This window comes from Blennius ocellaris (assembly GCF_963422515.1).
Source record: "Blennius ocellaris genome assembly, chromosome: 3".
NCBI lineage: Eukaryota > Metazoa > Chordata > Actinopteri > Blenniiformes > Blenniidae > Blennius > Blennius ocellaris.
The window spans coordinates 8,840,357-8,855,212 of NC_137652.1; the positions used below are offsets into that span (position 1 = coordinate 8,840,357).

The 14,856-nt window shown below is 42.1% G+C and overlaps 1 protein-coding gene across 1 annotated transcript in view; it reads right to left on the minus strand.

The window, feature by feature from the left end:
• Window positions 1-14,856, minus strand: part of cntln (centlein, centrosomal protein) — an 83,211-nt gene that overhangs the window by 21,428 nt on the left and 46,927 nt on the right. The window contains exons 16-21 of the mRNA XM_080521039.1: window positions 14,186-14,715; window positions 10,874-10,955; window positions 8,823-8,901; window positions 8,244-8,512; window positions 4,053-4,271; window positions 2,593-2,690 (exon numbers count right to left, since the gene is read on the minus strand). Coding sequence (XP_080377165.1) covers window positions 2,593-2,690; window positions 4,053-4,271; window positions 8,244-8,512; window positions 8,823-8,901; window positions 10,874-10,955; window positions 14,186-14,715 — 1,277 coding nt within the window. The remainder of the gene's footprint in view (window positions 1-2,592; window positions 2,691-4,052; window positions 4,272-8,243; window positions 8,513-8,822; window positions 8,902-10,873; window positions 10,956-14,185; window positions 14,716-14,856) is intronic.

Consider the following 14,856-nt stretch of genomic DNA (forward strand, 5'->3'; position numbering starts at 1 on the left):
AGGCACATGCAAAGTGTCAGACACACATGCAAAGCTGGCAGGCAGTGTCCCCATGCAGTACATCAGGCATGACAGCTCATTATGACAACTAAATACACTGGCATGCAGCTTGGGTGAAGTGGAAGGTGGGGGTGAAATAAGGATGCATATATAATTGTAACTGGCATATATTAGAACAAGTGCTCTGGCAGGGAATGCCGCGCTAAATGTGACTGGGGAGTCTTTTTTGACAAACGGCATTACAAATCAGTAGCGACACTACTTGAAAGACTGTAATCAAGTGTTAAAATGTTTATTACTTTCAGTTCAGCATTACACCAGTCGTGTAAAACCACATCGGAGGGTGAACTCAACTTAGCAAATATGTATTCTGAAGGAGAATATCCACTAAAAATGTCATTTGTGTGCTGTACTGAGTTGACAATACTTCCCCGAAGAGAGACAATGTCCCTGTGTTATAAGATGTTTGTGTCATAACTGTGGCAAACAGGCACCGTGTGTTACTCTCTATTTCAATAATCTGCTCTGTGGACATGCTAGAGATATCAACATTTTGCTGTGAGGCTGTGTTTTAAATGGTCTCAGTATGTTAGCATGTTTTATTCTGTTTTCATAAAAGGCAAATATAAGGGATTTTTTTTAATGGTTTCCTTTGCCAGTGGGAACGGGAACAAATAGAATAAAGATCATAAGGATGCAGTTAATTAAAATGGTCTTTTTATTTATTTTTTCCTCAAGATGTAGAGGATCTCTTAGCTTTTACACACATCATGGTTTGTGTATTTTAAATAAACAGATGACGCAATGAGAGAGCAAATGCTTTCGTGTAAGTAAATGTCCCTGTCTCCCCAGGTGGATGAATGCCTGAGGGCAGGCTGGTTAAATAAATGTGAGCTTGTCCTATTGGAGTGACATTAAATTAAATGAGAGAGGAGTCTAGCCTGGGGACTTAGAGGGGGAAGTAGCGCTGGCTGGTTACCCCATGGATTTGGCCATTAATGAGAAAACCCATATTGAACCTTTCAGATGACTGTCTGGTGTTGACTTAAAGACAGAGAGCAGCAATAAGAGCCCCGGCAGCTCCCTTTGCCCCAATGCTAATGGCAATTAGATCGACAACATTTATTTTAGATGTTCTTTTCTTCTACACCCCAAAAAGAATAGAGGATAAAAAAGAATGAAGGATATATGGACTTTCTGCTCAAGTGTGTGATCTCTATTTATGAGTGTTAGTGCAGAGAGAAAAAGAGCCCGAAACCATATCCCGATCACTCAAACGTTTGTACCCTTTGTTCTGTGCTTGTTGGCAATATTGCTCATCAAACATGCGTGTATTGTAATGATAACAGTCAGTGGTCTGAAGTACTTGTGCGTGAGAGAGAGAGCGAGAGAGAGAGAGAGCGCACATTTCTGTGTATGTTGTTAAGAATGAAGTACGGGTGGACGTTTCATGTGGCTGATAGACAACAGGGCTAAAGATGAAAGAAGCAGCTTCATAAATAAGGCAGGGCCATAGTGCCGGATATTGACTGAGGACATGCCGGTGAACTTTGAAATTCATTTCTTTTTTTCCCTCTTCTCTTCTTTAAGGCGAAACAGCCTTGCTCCCTGTGTGTGTGCTGAGATGTATATTTTAGAGACGTCTAGACATGTCTTTCATTCTGAGAAGGGGTCCCTCCATGGAGGAAAGTCGAGTGGTAGGCAAGAAGACATGGCAGGTTACGTGTGCGACAAGAAGCCGAGGAGAGGCTGATGCTGTCGCGGGAAACGCAGCTGAGGGATGCTCACTCTGTCTGGCTGTGATCCTCAGCGCTTTGGTCACACATAAACATGTATCTGCTGCGATTGTAAACATACCCTGGCTGCATTATTGAGAATGGCAGGCAGAGGACACAGCATACGAGACAAAGAGAACGGGAGGCAGGAAAGCCAAGTTGTTCTTTGTACCTTTCGCTCAGTTCAAATATGAAATCCTAATACAGAACAAGGAAATGCGTCTTCCACTTCTCAAATCTCTACAGTTTTTCCAAGTGAATTGTTCATAGCTATACGTGATGACTATGTAATGCAGCGGGTGCTACAGTAGGTGAACCATGTAACTCATTAGGACTTGCGGCCCACAGGCCAGAGTGATGCTGTGTGGGTTTTGGTGTCAAGGGGCAAAATGGTCCCTCCTGCGGCACACAAACAATCAATATTGTGCTTTGATCAGTGCTCCACATCAGCTACCCACGTAAGCAGCGCCGCATCACATGACACGAAAGACACCCACATGCACACATGTGCACACATACCAATTCCTTTAGTTGATGTTAACCGCTCACTGATGAGAACATGCATAATTTCACAAATGTTTCAGAGTGAGGCATGCACCAGTGCAGTGCAGCAGACAGAGTGCTGCCACACGGTGGAATCAAACACTGCAGATGAGAGCAACAGAGAGTGTGCAAACATGGAGTCAGACACACAGAGACCCAAAAAAAAAGTAAAGATGGAGAGTGACGCAGAAAGGCTGAAGAAGGTGCGCTACAGAGCAACAGTCCCATGGAATACAAAGGGGGAGTCTAATGAAGGAAAGGGTGTGAAACTAACTTGTCCTGCAGCAGGCAGAGCTTGTCCTCCTTCTCCTGGAGCTGGCCTCGCAGGGCTTTGTTAGCCGCCACCTGCCTTGTGACCTCCACGCTTGTACTCTGAGGGGAGGGCACAGGGCGCACGTGTGTTTGTTAATGTGAGCGTGTCCGATAGGGTGCAGGGAAGGCTTTTCATGACACGGCTGATGACAGGTCAAGCACAGCATGCTTTCTCATTATAGTTACAGTGGGGGGGTGGGAGGCACTAAAAGAGGTTAATAGGAAAACAGTATTTTTCAAAGTGGATGGGACAAGCGGAGCAATTAATAAAAAACACTATTCACCACCTGCTCCAAATGATAATTCAAAAAACATTGTGTGCAAAATATGACAACATAATAGGGACACTTATTTTCTTCTTTTTTTTTTAACCACTTTTCGTACATGATTATATTGTCGCCTAGAATATTTAGTTTTACAATTAAAGTGAAAATGCCAGACAGAGTTTGTAAGCCGCAATGCTTTGTGCATCCCTCTTTTATTCATGAGTAACAGAGATGTACGGCTCGTCATGACAGACTGCTTTCTGACTCTTAGAATGATGGATATTTGAATGTGCATGCTCACTTTGGTTTGAAGGCCCTCGGTCTCTTGTGGGACGTGCACCAGCACAAGCTTCTGACAATGTGCTCATTCGGTGTGTGCACCCCCACAGTGCACCCCGCGCCTTTCTCTTATGCTGTCACCTGACATGACTCCTTCGGCAGTGTGTAACGACAGCGGCAATCTGCTCGGTGACACTGATGAGCAGGCTGCTGAGCGGGTGATAATACCGTGGTACCACTCGCACCTCATTCCCTATGATGGAGGGCACGTCTCGACTGTTATCCCCCATTTCTCATCTTTTTGACAGGTACTCCGGAATTAGATCAAATGATGAGAAATGCTAATTCATGTTGAAATCACATGCAATTTCAGGTGATGTTAAGTGTAAACTGAAAAGCTCAAGAATTACATTTCTTCTTATCGAAACACGATTTGAAAGTAAAACCTTGACTGAGTTTCTTAAGTCCTCAAGGGCTACAAGTTGCTCAAATCAATGAAATGAAATTCACTTGGACATACTGCCAAAATATTAAGTAAGATGTTTTTTTTTCTAAGTTACAAAAACATAAATATACACACATTCTAGTTCTATTAGATCATATCGTACAATCAATCATTCACTTTTCTTGTTCTCCTTTTGATGTAGCACTGTTCACACAGAAATGGAGGCAGTTTTATGAGGAAACCTTTTACGAGTCAACGAGCATTAATGCCCTTGAAAGTTCCCTTGTTATTTATCCAGTTGGGCTTCAGAGTGCACAAAATTGGAAATGAACACAGTCTTTAATACCATCATCCTATTAAGAGATTTATCTCATAAGACATGCAGAATATGATAAAGCATGAGGGCAGTTCATTAACTCTATAACTGCTAACCTTAAGCTTGGCTTGAAGTTGTTTGACCTCAGCCTCCATGACCAGGGAGGCAGGGTTAGCTGGGGCAGGAATAGCTCTGCCCTGGCAGCCGCACTCCGTAGTTACTGGTGGTGGTGGTGGTGCCGTTTGCAGGGGGACCGTGATCTGTTTCCACTGCTCCAGCTCCATCTCCAAAACCTTTTTCTGTTGCTCCACACCAAGCAGGTCAGAGGTCAGCTTCTGCAGATTGACCGACAGAAAGACATGGTGAACTGGGCTACTGGTGATGATACTGCAACTAAAAACTAAAGTTTTGTTTGCAGTTATTAAACCAAGAAAACATATGTTAGTATCATAGCATGGCGAAAGTAACTGAAAGCATGATTTGCTGCTGCTTGAATAGACAAACACTTAATGTTTGAGCCTTGTCTGCCTTACTCATTACTGCAATAAGAGAAGAGGTCCTCTGACTTACACAAGTCTACACTTTAAACCCTTATTACATAAATATGATAAATGCAGAGCAAAGTAAACACAATATGTCTGAAATACTGTATGTGTTATCCACAGGAGAGCTGTGGGCTCTGCTTTAATATCTCATCTGTGATAAAACTCCCTTTTTTATGCTAATTAGGAGACAGATGATGCTGTTGCCTGGTCAATAGGGCCTAATTCTCAGTGTGATTGGCATGCATAATAAAGCCATCCTGGATAATCTGAGAACACTCTGGGACAGAGGGAGTTCACCATTTGGTAAGTGGTTGGTGTTAGATTGATGAATGATGATGGCACTAACTGTTCCTGTACTGTGTACAGAGTATCAGTGATCCCAAACATCTGAGATAGTGTGAGCTTAAGATATAAAAAAGTAATTTTCTATCTCATTATAAAATATAAACCGGCATACTGCATGCTACAATGATTTAGGTTCAATACTGCTTCAATTAGCTGATGTGGTATCATATCAAATATGAAGACCGCTTAGTGGCAAAAACAGGAGACATGATACATCAAGATACACACATAGTGCGGCAGTGTATAACTTGGCGTGCGCACGCGCACGCACACACACACACACACACACACACACACACACACACACACACACACACACACACACACACACACACACACACACACACACACACACACACACACACACACACACACACACACACACACACACACACACGAAACCACAGATTCCCGGGGGTTTGTCCTCTGCTCCGCATACACAGAGGTTATTGATATCTGGTTGCTGACTGACACCTTTTAATAGAATCCCTCTTGTTTTAGGTTTCGTATGCTCTGTTGAAGACACGAATGCCAAATCCCCAGAGAGAGCAGGAGTAAGAGGGGGGGGGACTGAGATGTGGAGCTATGGTCCCAGTGTTCCATGAATTAAGAGAGGCATTAATGACACTTCCTGGAAGACAGGCTTTGATTTCACAGGCCATTTTCAGTCATAGTGAGAGACAACATTAATGTACTGACTGATATACTGGTAGCTCCATTAGACACGGGGGAAGGACACCTCTCTCATCTGAGTGGGTGAATCTCTGATTATGTTCAAACTTAGAATTTGTGTGACAAATCCTGGAACCCTGGAACACCGAAACACTGAAATAGATACAAACACTACAAAGGCTACTTTAAATTTGTGAATCTAAATAAAACATTTAGCAATGTTTTAGCACTAAACAATTGTGAAATGGTTCCTGTACCCAACATTCACTTTATTTAATTTATTTTTTTAAATTTGTATTTAATCTATTCTAAGTGATAGATGACAATAATAATCTCATTTAGTTTTTGCTTTTTATCGCTGTTTTGTATTTTGTCAAATACCTGCATTCATATCCTACTATGATGTTTAATTTTTAACATTTTAATTTCATATTCTGTTTCTTAACATATTTAGGTTATTTATTCCCGTTAATGTTTATTCATTCCACTGTATTAATATTACTTTTCAATAGTTACTTTGACTGGAGGTTTTTGTTGCTGTTATTGTCAATAAAATGCTTTGTATACTTTCTTTATGATTGTGCTATTTAAATAAAAATATATCCAAAAAGATCATTATAAACAGTAATTTATATAATGCTCTTCTTAGACATCTCTGACTGTTCGAAACCATTAATCCTGCAATAATCCAGGCCCCCCACATGTTAGGGGAGGGCAGGACACTCCAGACTTAAAGAGATAAAATGGGAAATTCAGTTGGCAGTGTCACAGTTAAGTGTGAACTGAAGGTGAAATGTACGACACCGTGAGGTTTTAGATAATCCTACCAGCAAAATGATCCATTGCTTGCATGACATGTTTGACTAACATTTATCGCCAAAAGCTACACTTGCTTTTGGAATATAAACGTAAGCTTCACCTGTCACCTGACTTTTTAAGCTTCTTAAGCCACCTTGATGTATTACTCCAGCTTCCTACATTGTGGGTGTACACATGAGAGGTTTTGGTCATCATTTTTTTCAACAACTAAGACAGTAAAGACTACAGTAAACTCAAAATATTACCAATTAATTTATTTTCTTTTTCTAATGCCAACAACATAAATAAACTAATTGATATGGACAAAATGACAAATGCAAAGATTTGTATTGGAATATAAAACATCACATACATGTGATGATTGGGAGACAAAAAAGATTTTTTTTTAAATGTGTGCCATGTGTGGTGCTGCTAAACGAGTAATTATAATGTTGCCATGTTGTTAAGTACATTCTCTTACGCTTAACTATGAATAACAGAGCAAAGCGTGACAGTACATCAGCGTATCTCACTGCAGGTTTATTCCTGTCATATGTCAAAAATTGAGGAAAGCAATAGTACTTTTAAAAGCCTCATATGCACCTAAAGCAGATATCTACATCTTCAGGTTGGAAAATGAGTGAGAACACGAGCAAGAATGGAAGGGTGAGAAAAATATGAGTTAATAATGAAAGGAGGCAAGGAAGGAAGTAACAAGGGAAGGACATAATGGCTCAAGGATCAGGAGACAGAGCAACACAAACAACTTTCTGTGAAACTGCCATGCTACTTCTCACATGATGGCCCCTGTGGAGGCTGTCCTAAGCCAATTACAAGCTGAGAGTTTGAGTTAGAGAGTTGGCCAGGACCGTCTGGAACAAGCCCAAAGTCCATCACCTCTTGCCCTTTCCAGAGAGGGCAACAAGACCTGGCTTTGGCCAGTCAGACTGCTCCAACTTTCTCTGGTGGAGTGGCATTAATACTGCAGGAGGAAAGAGGAAACAAACAGGAAGACAACAATTCCCTCTCTGTCCACTCATTCACACCCTGCACTGTGTGAGTATGGGTACAACGTGTGCTTTTACTGCTGTGTCTAAGTCTAAGGTCTCGTTGGGCTTCGGCAATCAGATGCCCAGGTGGATGCACAAGGGCCACTTCCTAGGTAGCAACAGTATGAGGGCTGCACTCTGACCTATATATACAAGTCCAATATACAATATCTGTGCTATTTCACACAGTCAATATACAGACCCAAACACCTAATCAGGCATCCAGTGGGCCTTAGCAGGCTGCTGCTATGTGTGAGTTCAGAAATATCAGAAATCTCCTGCCTGTCAGATTAACGACTGTATCTGTCAAGGTTTTGGTGTGAGTACATATGTTGATGTGTACAAGAGAGCTCTGACAGGAAAGATACTGTTTAGGGACCAAAGTGCTTGGTGTATTATTTATGCTCGATACAAGTCTAGGAGTTTCCTACCTGGAGGCAGGTACTAAATAACTAAATGGATGAGTGGCACTGGACTCTATGAGAAACCGTCACCTCGTGTGTGTTTGTGAACAGGAATGCACATATTTGGAGAAACGTAACTGCTGGTGACAGAGATTGTTGTGCAGGACTGACTCACTGAAACATTCAGCAGGGGGGAGAGAGGAAGAGAGAGAGAGAGAGAGAGAGAGAAAGAAAGAAAGAAAGAAAGAAAGAGAGAGGGAGAGAATAAGATTTTTTCCTCCTTTCTTCTGCTCTGAGGGCCTGACCTCCACAGATGAGTGTAGGCCTGTCAGCCACACTTATTAAGCACGACAAGGGCATGCACTTAAAGCCCCAAGAAGACACAAAAGATCCACAAAAAGAGACACAAAGACAGAACAAAAAAAAAATAGAAAACTTCCTAACACTCATAAGTGACTCACCACTTGACTGATATCCCCGTTTTCACAGGTTACCTGTGTGAGCTGCTTGTTGCTGAGGAACTTCTCATTGAGGGAGTTGAGCTGTGCTGTGATCATCTCATTGGCCCTCCGCAGCTCTTTGGCTGAAAGCACCGCGTCTTTCTTGGCACTTTGCAGTATGTCAACGTGACGCTGGAGAGACTCAACGCGCTGCTGCAGGGAAGAGGTGGAGCAGTGCTGGGCATTCATCAGCATCCGCCTTTTCTTCCACCTCCTTTTCTCTCCTCCTGTCCCTCGTTCCCAGGGCTCATGCTGTTCACCGTCTAACAGGAGGAAGTACATGCAGCAGCAGAGTTGACAAGTGTGCAGAAAATCTCAAAATCTCTATTTAGAAACCACTTCTGGGAGTGTCTTGTGTATGCCCAAGTGAACAGTGTGATATATTTAACAACCTGAATGATTTTCTATTTATAACCAATTGAAGAGTGTCAAGTCGTGAGCAAAGAACAATGCTTGTTAATTTCTCAAATATGTGTTTCTGATCAACTGCACCTAAATACACCAAAATGTTCTTTCTGTTGATTAGATTTTTGTAGTTTAGCCTCGGCTGTAAAGTAGGAAGATTTCTGTTACCTCTGGCCAGAACTCTGGGTTTTCTGTTCGATTTTTCTGTTGGCGCCTCTCTCCTCAAGATTCGTGAACACCTGTTGGCCTAAAAGAGTTTGAAAAAAAAAAAAAAAAAAGTCGAGAACAATGATGAAAAGCAGCTGTTTGATATAACACAACAGTTGACATGTTGTGCTTCCTGAGATGTGGCTCATAAAGACACTGTGATCACAGAGTGCACTCAGTTTAACGCGACAAGACAAATCACGTTTGCGCTTTAATAATTCACCTGAGCGTGTTCAACTGACTTCAAGTTGAACGCCTCTCAGTGTTAAGATCGCTTCTGACAGATGCTTGCAAATTCTGCCTTTGTTCAATCACTGTCTGAAAACCTTGATCACTCCTACAGTACGACAAGTCAGTGCATGTGTGCTTGTAGTCATTTGCACGCATAAATGTGTGTGTGACACCTCCCAACTTCACAATCGTTTGTAGTGACATCAAAGAAGAGCCCCTCCTGCCACACCCCCTCTTCTTTTTTCCCCCATATCCTTTGTATGGGGAATAGATAGGATTTGATCAGTGCCAGGTTTGATCACATGTATCGAGAGGAGAGGGGAGGATGAACCCTTTGGTTTGTGACATACCATGTTCTGAAGGGTTGGGCTGTCATAGTGATAACCCCAGGAGGAGTTGATGGGCACATTTAACGGCTCTCAAAGGGGGAAACTAAAGAGGGGATGTGAGATAAGGGTCCTGACAGGTCCCTGGTTACATGCACAACAACAATAACCATCTCTCCTTCCCTACGTGCTACATTGCCCTCCCTCTGTAAGAAAAAAAAGAGGAAGAAGAGAGAACATATTTAAAGGTTTCCTCTCTTTCCGTTTTTCATCTCTCCTCTTGACCGACATTTCTCTCTCGGGTTTAAAGCTGCCATGTCCTGCTGTGAAGTGGTTTGATGTGGACAAGTGCAAGGGTCCAGGCCTATTGATTTCACGGTGTGAAGGGGAAATGGAAAATAAGGGAGCACCGACAGCCACACAGGAATGAAGTGAAGGGTCACTTGAAAGATGTAAAGTTTAACACGGACTAAACAAGGCCACAGACAGTTATAGGAATTACAGTTCCATTACAGCAAAAGAGCAATTCACCTTGTTGGATTGATATTCATTCATTCTCATCACGATCTATAATGACACAATCCTAATGAGGCATTGCATTATAAATTGCATTTATTCATTTTAATTTGAGAAATACTCGAAGATCCAAAGATTATGTGTGCAATCACGAACAATGACGTTAAGAAAATGATTTACATTTAGAAGTTGGAACAAATGTTTCCAGATTTTTGTAGTGAAGCAGCTTTAAACCACCTAATCATTATTTCAGTCAAATCGAATAAAAAGTTGTATAGCTGTACTGTCGGTTACAAGGAAACGACAGAATATTAAGTAGATAATTGAAGAAAATCTGCGACAAAAATAAGATACTTTAACATTTTCTAACCGTGCATTGAGAATACATTTCAAGTAAAATTACTGCTCAAAGCAATCAGGTGGTGGTCCTATCACTGATTTTGGTATTTTAGGTATAAATAATATAAATCAGAACACAGGAATCTCTAGATGTTTAAATTAGACAGATATTAAAGTCTTATTTAATTTCTGTTGCTCGAAATAATCATACATGTTGAAAAAGTAAGAGAATAACAATATGTTGCTAATTATATTGTGACCTTATAAAAATCCTGACTTATACTTTGAGGACATTAAAGATTGTTTGGATAGTGTCCTGATAGGTTTTAACAATTAAATGATAGTTTATCATTAGTATATTAAATATTTGAAAATGGCTTTACACATATTAATATATATTTGATTAAAACAATAATTGAGACAAGCATAACACATTAACACACTAAGAACATGTGAACTATTGATTTTGTTTGGGAGAACTATTACAGTTCATCAAAACATGCTTAAACCAAGAGTTTTTTGTTTTTTTTACATCCTTAGCTATTTTCTAGGTTAACTATTTGTCAAATAAAATGAACAAAGATGTGAAGAGGAACCAACCTTCTTTCTCATTTGGTGTGTGTCGGGCGCTTTCTGTGCACGCGCACTGTTGAGGCTGTCTGAGTATTCGTTGCCACTGTCACTGTGGAGAAAAAGGAAAGTTTATTACAGGCTAAAAAGTTGAACCCACAACCCTGGTTCTGAAAGTACCACCCTTGGACAAAAATCCAATTTACCTTTTATGCTTGATTTAGTTGACATCAAGCAAAAATATGTGCATTTTGCCCCCCTCTTTCCAACAGAAAATCAATGTCCCATCCAATTTCTGAGTTGGAAGTGTAAATGTGGGTGTAAATTAAGTGAAAAGCTGCAGTGTCTGGTGCTGTTGGTGAATGCATCAACATGTATGAGAGCGGCTGTGGCCTTCATTAGCCCTCTGTGTGTGACAGACATGTGTGAGAGGCACGGCTGAGCGGAGCCAAGCAAAGTTGCATCTGATGGACGCACGGTAAGGGCTTCCTCAAACACACACACACACACACACACACACACACACACACACACACACACACACACACACACACACACACACACACACACACACACACACACACACACACACACACACACACACACACACACACACACACACACACACACACACACACACACACACACACAGGTTTATTGACAGTGACCTTTGACGTGAAGGTGGAAGCCAGTGACATTTACGCTGGCGGGTTTATTAAGGTGGGGCCGAGGAGAAGCCGCAGAGGTAAAGACCACAGAGAGAGCGGTTCTAACTGGAACATGACAGGGCTGGGGGCTAGTTAGGGTTAAAAGTGGTCTGAAGGGGGCGAAGGGACCTGCTGTGGATTACTAATCATTACCATCAAGACAAAGGTTATATAAACCCAATGAAAAACTTATTTCATTCAGGTGAGAAAACTCAACAATTGTGAGTTTCATCTGATCAAAGCAAATTAAATTAATCTCTAGATGAATCCGAATATATAGAGAATATGTGTGTCACAAACAGAAAACTGGTCAATAAGAACCCATATTTATACATATAACATTAAATAGGAGCACCATCAGCCTGTAAAGAACTCTTATATTGTTCAAGAGTGTGTCTTCACACATCAGGACAAAATATCCTGGGTGACATAAAGACTTTTTTACTATCATGTCATGAAGTCACAATAAATGGTTCAATGTGGATAAAAAGTGTCTTTCATAGTTTCTTCATCTTCTCACTCTAGTTTATTCACAGGGGGCTGTAGATAATCCCAGTTTGTAATGAGCCAAAGCAGGGTTCACCCTGGACAGATCGCCAGTTCATCACAGAGGAAAGAGAGCGATAGACAACCACCACATTCACATGTGACGACAATTTAGAGTAACCAATGCAGAAAGGCCAAAAAGTCAGACTCAAGCTGTGAAGACTGTAGCTGTGAGGCGAGAATACTAACCACACCACCACCGGACGGCTGGTTATGAACATGGTTATATTGAAGATGTGAAAGGAATTATGGGTGAATGCTGTCCATGACCACACCACAATCAAACTGCTCAAAGAATTGCATTATTACACACAATACTTGTTAAAATAATCGCCCTCCCCAGCCAAAAAATATCCAGAAAACTCCCTGAAATTTAAAGTCTAAAATCTAGATTTTGGCCATTGTTTTCTTGTTAGATTTTCCACCTTGCCAAATTCTGTTGCTAACCTCATAATACTGTCTTGAAGAAGAAACGGAGACCATATGAAATATTTAAACATATGTCCTTCGCTCATTGTAGCAGAACCATAAGTTAGATATTGTATTTTCTTGCCCACCTGCTCTCATTCTGTCATTCTTACCAGAAAAACTGCTGATCTGGCCAAAATGCTCCAGCATTTCAAAACTTAAGAGAAGAGCCCAGAGGTAGTGGGGAAAAATAAGAAATAGCGGGGAACTTGTCAGCATCCTTAAAGAGCCTGACGTCTTTATTTGGGCAAAATTTAGGCCAAAGCTCCTTCGGCAGAAACACTGTATTTCTGGGATCATCTACCAGACATATTTGTGAGGAAGACCCCAAGAAGATAAGAGACACAGAGGGCTTTACAGTAGCAAATCAGTTGGCAGGTGCCTTAAATAAGACAACATCTCAGTTTAGATCTCTTCTTCACAAATCCACTTAGATCCTCCTCTCAGGTGAAGTGTTTATTAGACTGCTGCTTATTAGCCACATGGAGAGGCATTAGGAAAGCAGGGCATCGCTGCACCCAGTCCCTGTTAAATGGCCTCATGTGGATAAATCTAGGGTGGATTACAGTCTGATGAATTAGTTGGTGAAGAGATAGTGTATTAGCAGGGCTGAGCTACAGAGAGCGTGGATTTAGAGAGAGAGAGAGAGAGACAGGTAGAGACCGAGAAGGGAGATAACTATCAGTGAGTATTTGCAATGAAATCATTCCAAACATCACTCAATAGATGTAGGCTCAGTGGCTTTTTTGCATAAAGCATACATGAAATAATTACTGTCGATGGTTCTTAATTTAAAGGGTGTTAAACAGCTTGTAGACATCTGGTACAGATCCGAGTGGGGTCATTCAAAATGTATCTAACTAAATTAAGGCGAGCAGAGAGGAGAGGAGCGAGGGATTGAAAGGAAGTGTATGTGTGTGTTGGGAGGGGGTTAAGGGGTGACTGGAGGGAGAAAAAAAAAAAAGAGCGGCACTCACAGGCATTCGTGAATTGACATGCCACAAGATAACCGACATAACTAGACTCAAGGTGGGGTGGGATTCCAAGCATATATGGCTGTGTGTGTATTGAGGTGGGGGGTGGGAGGGGTCCTTGCAGGGGGAACCTTACTGCTGTCAGGGGGGGGTTAGTAAATATGCAAAGAACCGGTAAATTAAATCAAACTGCCAAACTGTCAATTTCGGGGTAGCGTGACTAGTGCATGAAAATGGCATCACTAGAAGGTATCAAGGCTTTGGCGGCCCCCTTATCCCTGGGCTTTTCTGGCATCAGTTCAACTTTGTGTAGAGAGGTGGCTAATTTTGCATGCAAATTTCAGTCAATAAGCTCCAAGCAAGGGGTCCCAGGATATTTCAAAGGATCTGACAGTAGTTTCCCCCTCCTCTTCCTTTCTCCCTATCATTCTTGCTCACATTCTTCTTTTGGCTCCTGAATACCAAATAGACAGACAATGAAATTCAATCACCCATTTGCTTACGCTTTGCATATGCACGCTGTCCCCTCGATGCTACGTACCCCCCACAATCCAGCCAACCCGCCATCTCTGCACCAACTACCTAAAAATAATGAGAAGGCGGAAAGGAGAATAGGCGCGTCTGTGAGTAGGCATGTGTATCATTACCTATCTATGCTCATGTCCTCCCACTCGTCCTTAGTGGGGCTGGTGCTGCGGCCTCGCCAGCTGATGGCTTGATTGGGGATGATTGTTTGGTGGCTGCGGTGGCGCAGCAGACTACTGCACCGAGTTGTTTTGAATTTGACCTTGGCGCTAATGTTGTTAGCGATCGAACCTGCTCCAGCTTGTCCTGCGGAATGATTCTTATAGAAGTCCCTCGCTGCTTTGAGAATCCCCAGGTCCTGTCTCAGCTTCATCAACTGATGATGAAGCTTGGTAGCCTCCTTCTGAGATTCAGATAGCCGGGCCTCGAGAAGCACAATCTCATCGTGGTGCTTGGCCTCCTGGGCCATGGCCTGGGCATGGGCTTCCTCTTCCCGGACAGCTTCTTGGGTTCGCAGATGATCCACAGAGGTTTGCAGTTTGCGGCAGTTGTGGGCCAAGTCTTCATTGGCCTCGAGTAGCTGCTCTTTCTCTTCCCTCAGCCTCACTGTCTGCTCCTCCAGGGACATCATCCTCCGCTCCAGCTGCTCAATCTGAAAGAATCCAATACAGGGCCTCAGTGGTACAAAATAGTTTCTCCCCCCCCCCCCCCCCCTGCATACTGGCAGTTTCTACTATAAATACGCAAACTCCTGAACATATTGCTCCCCATACTGCCTGTTTGCAAAAAGACA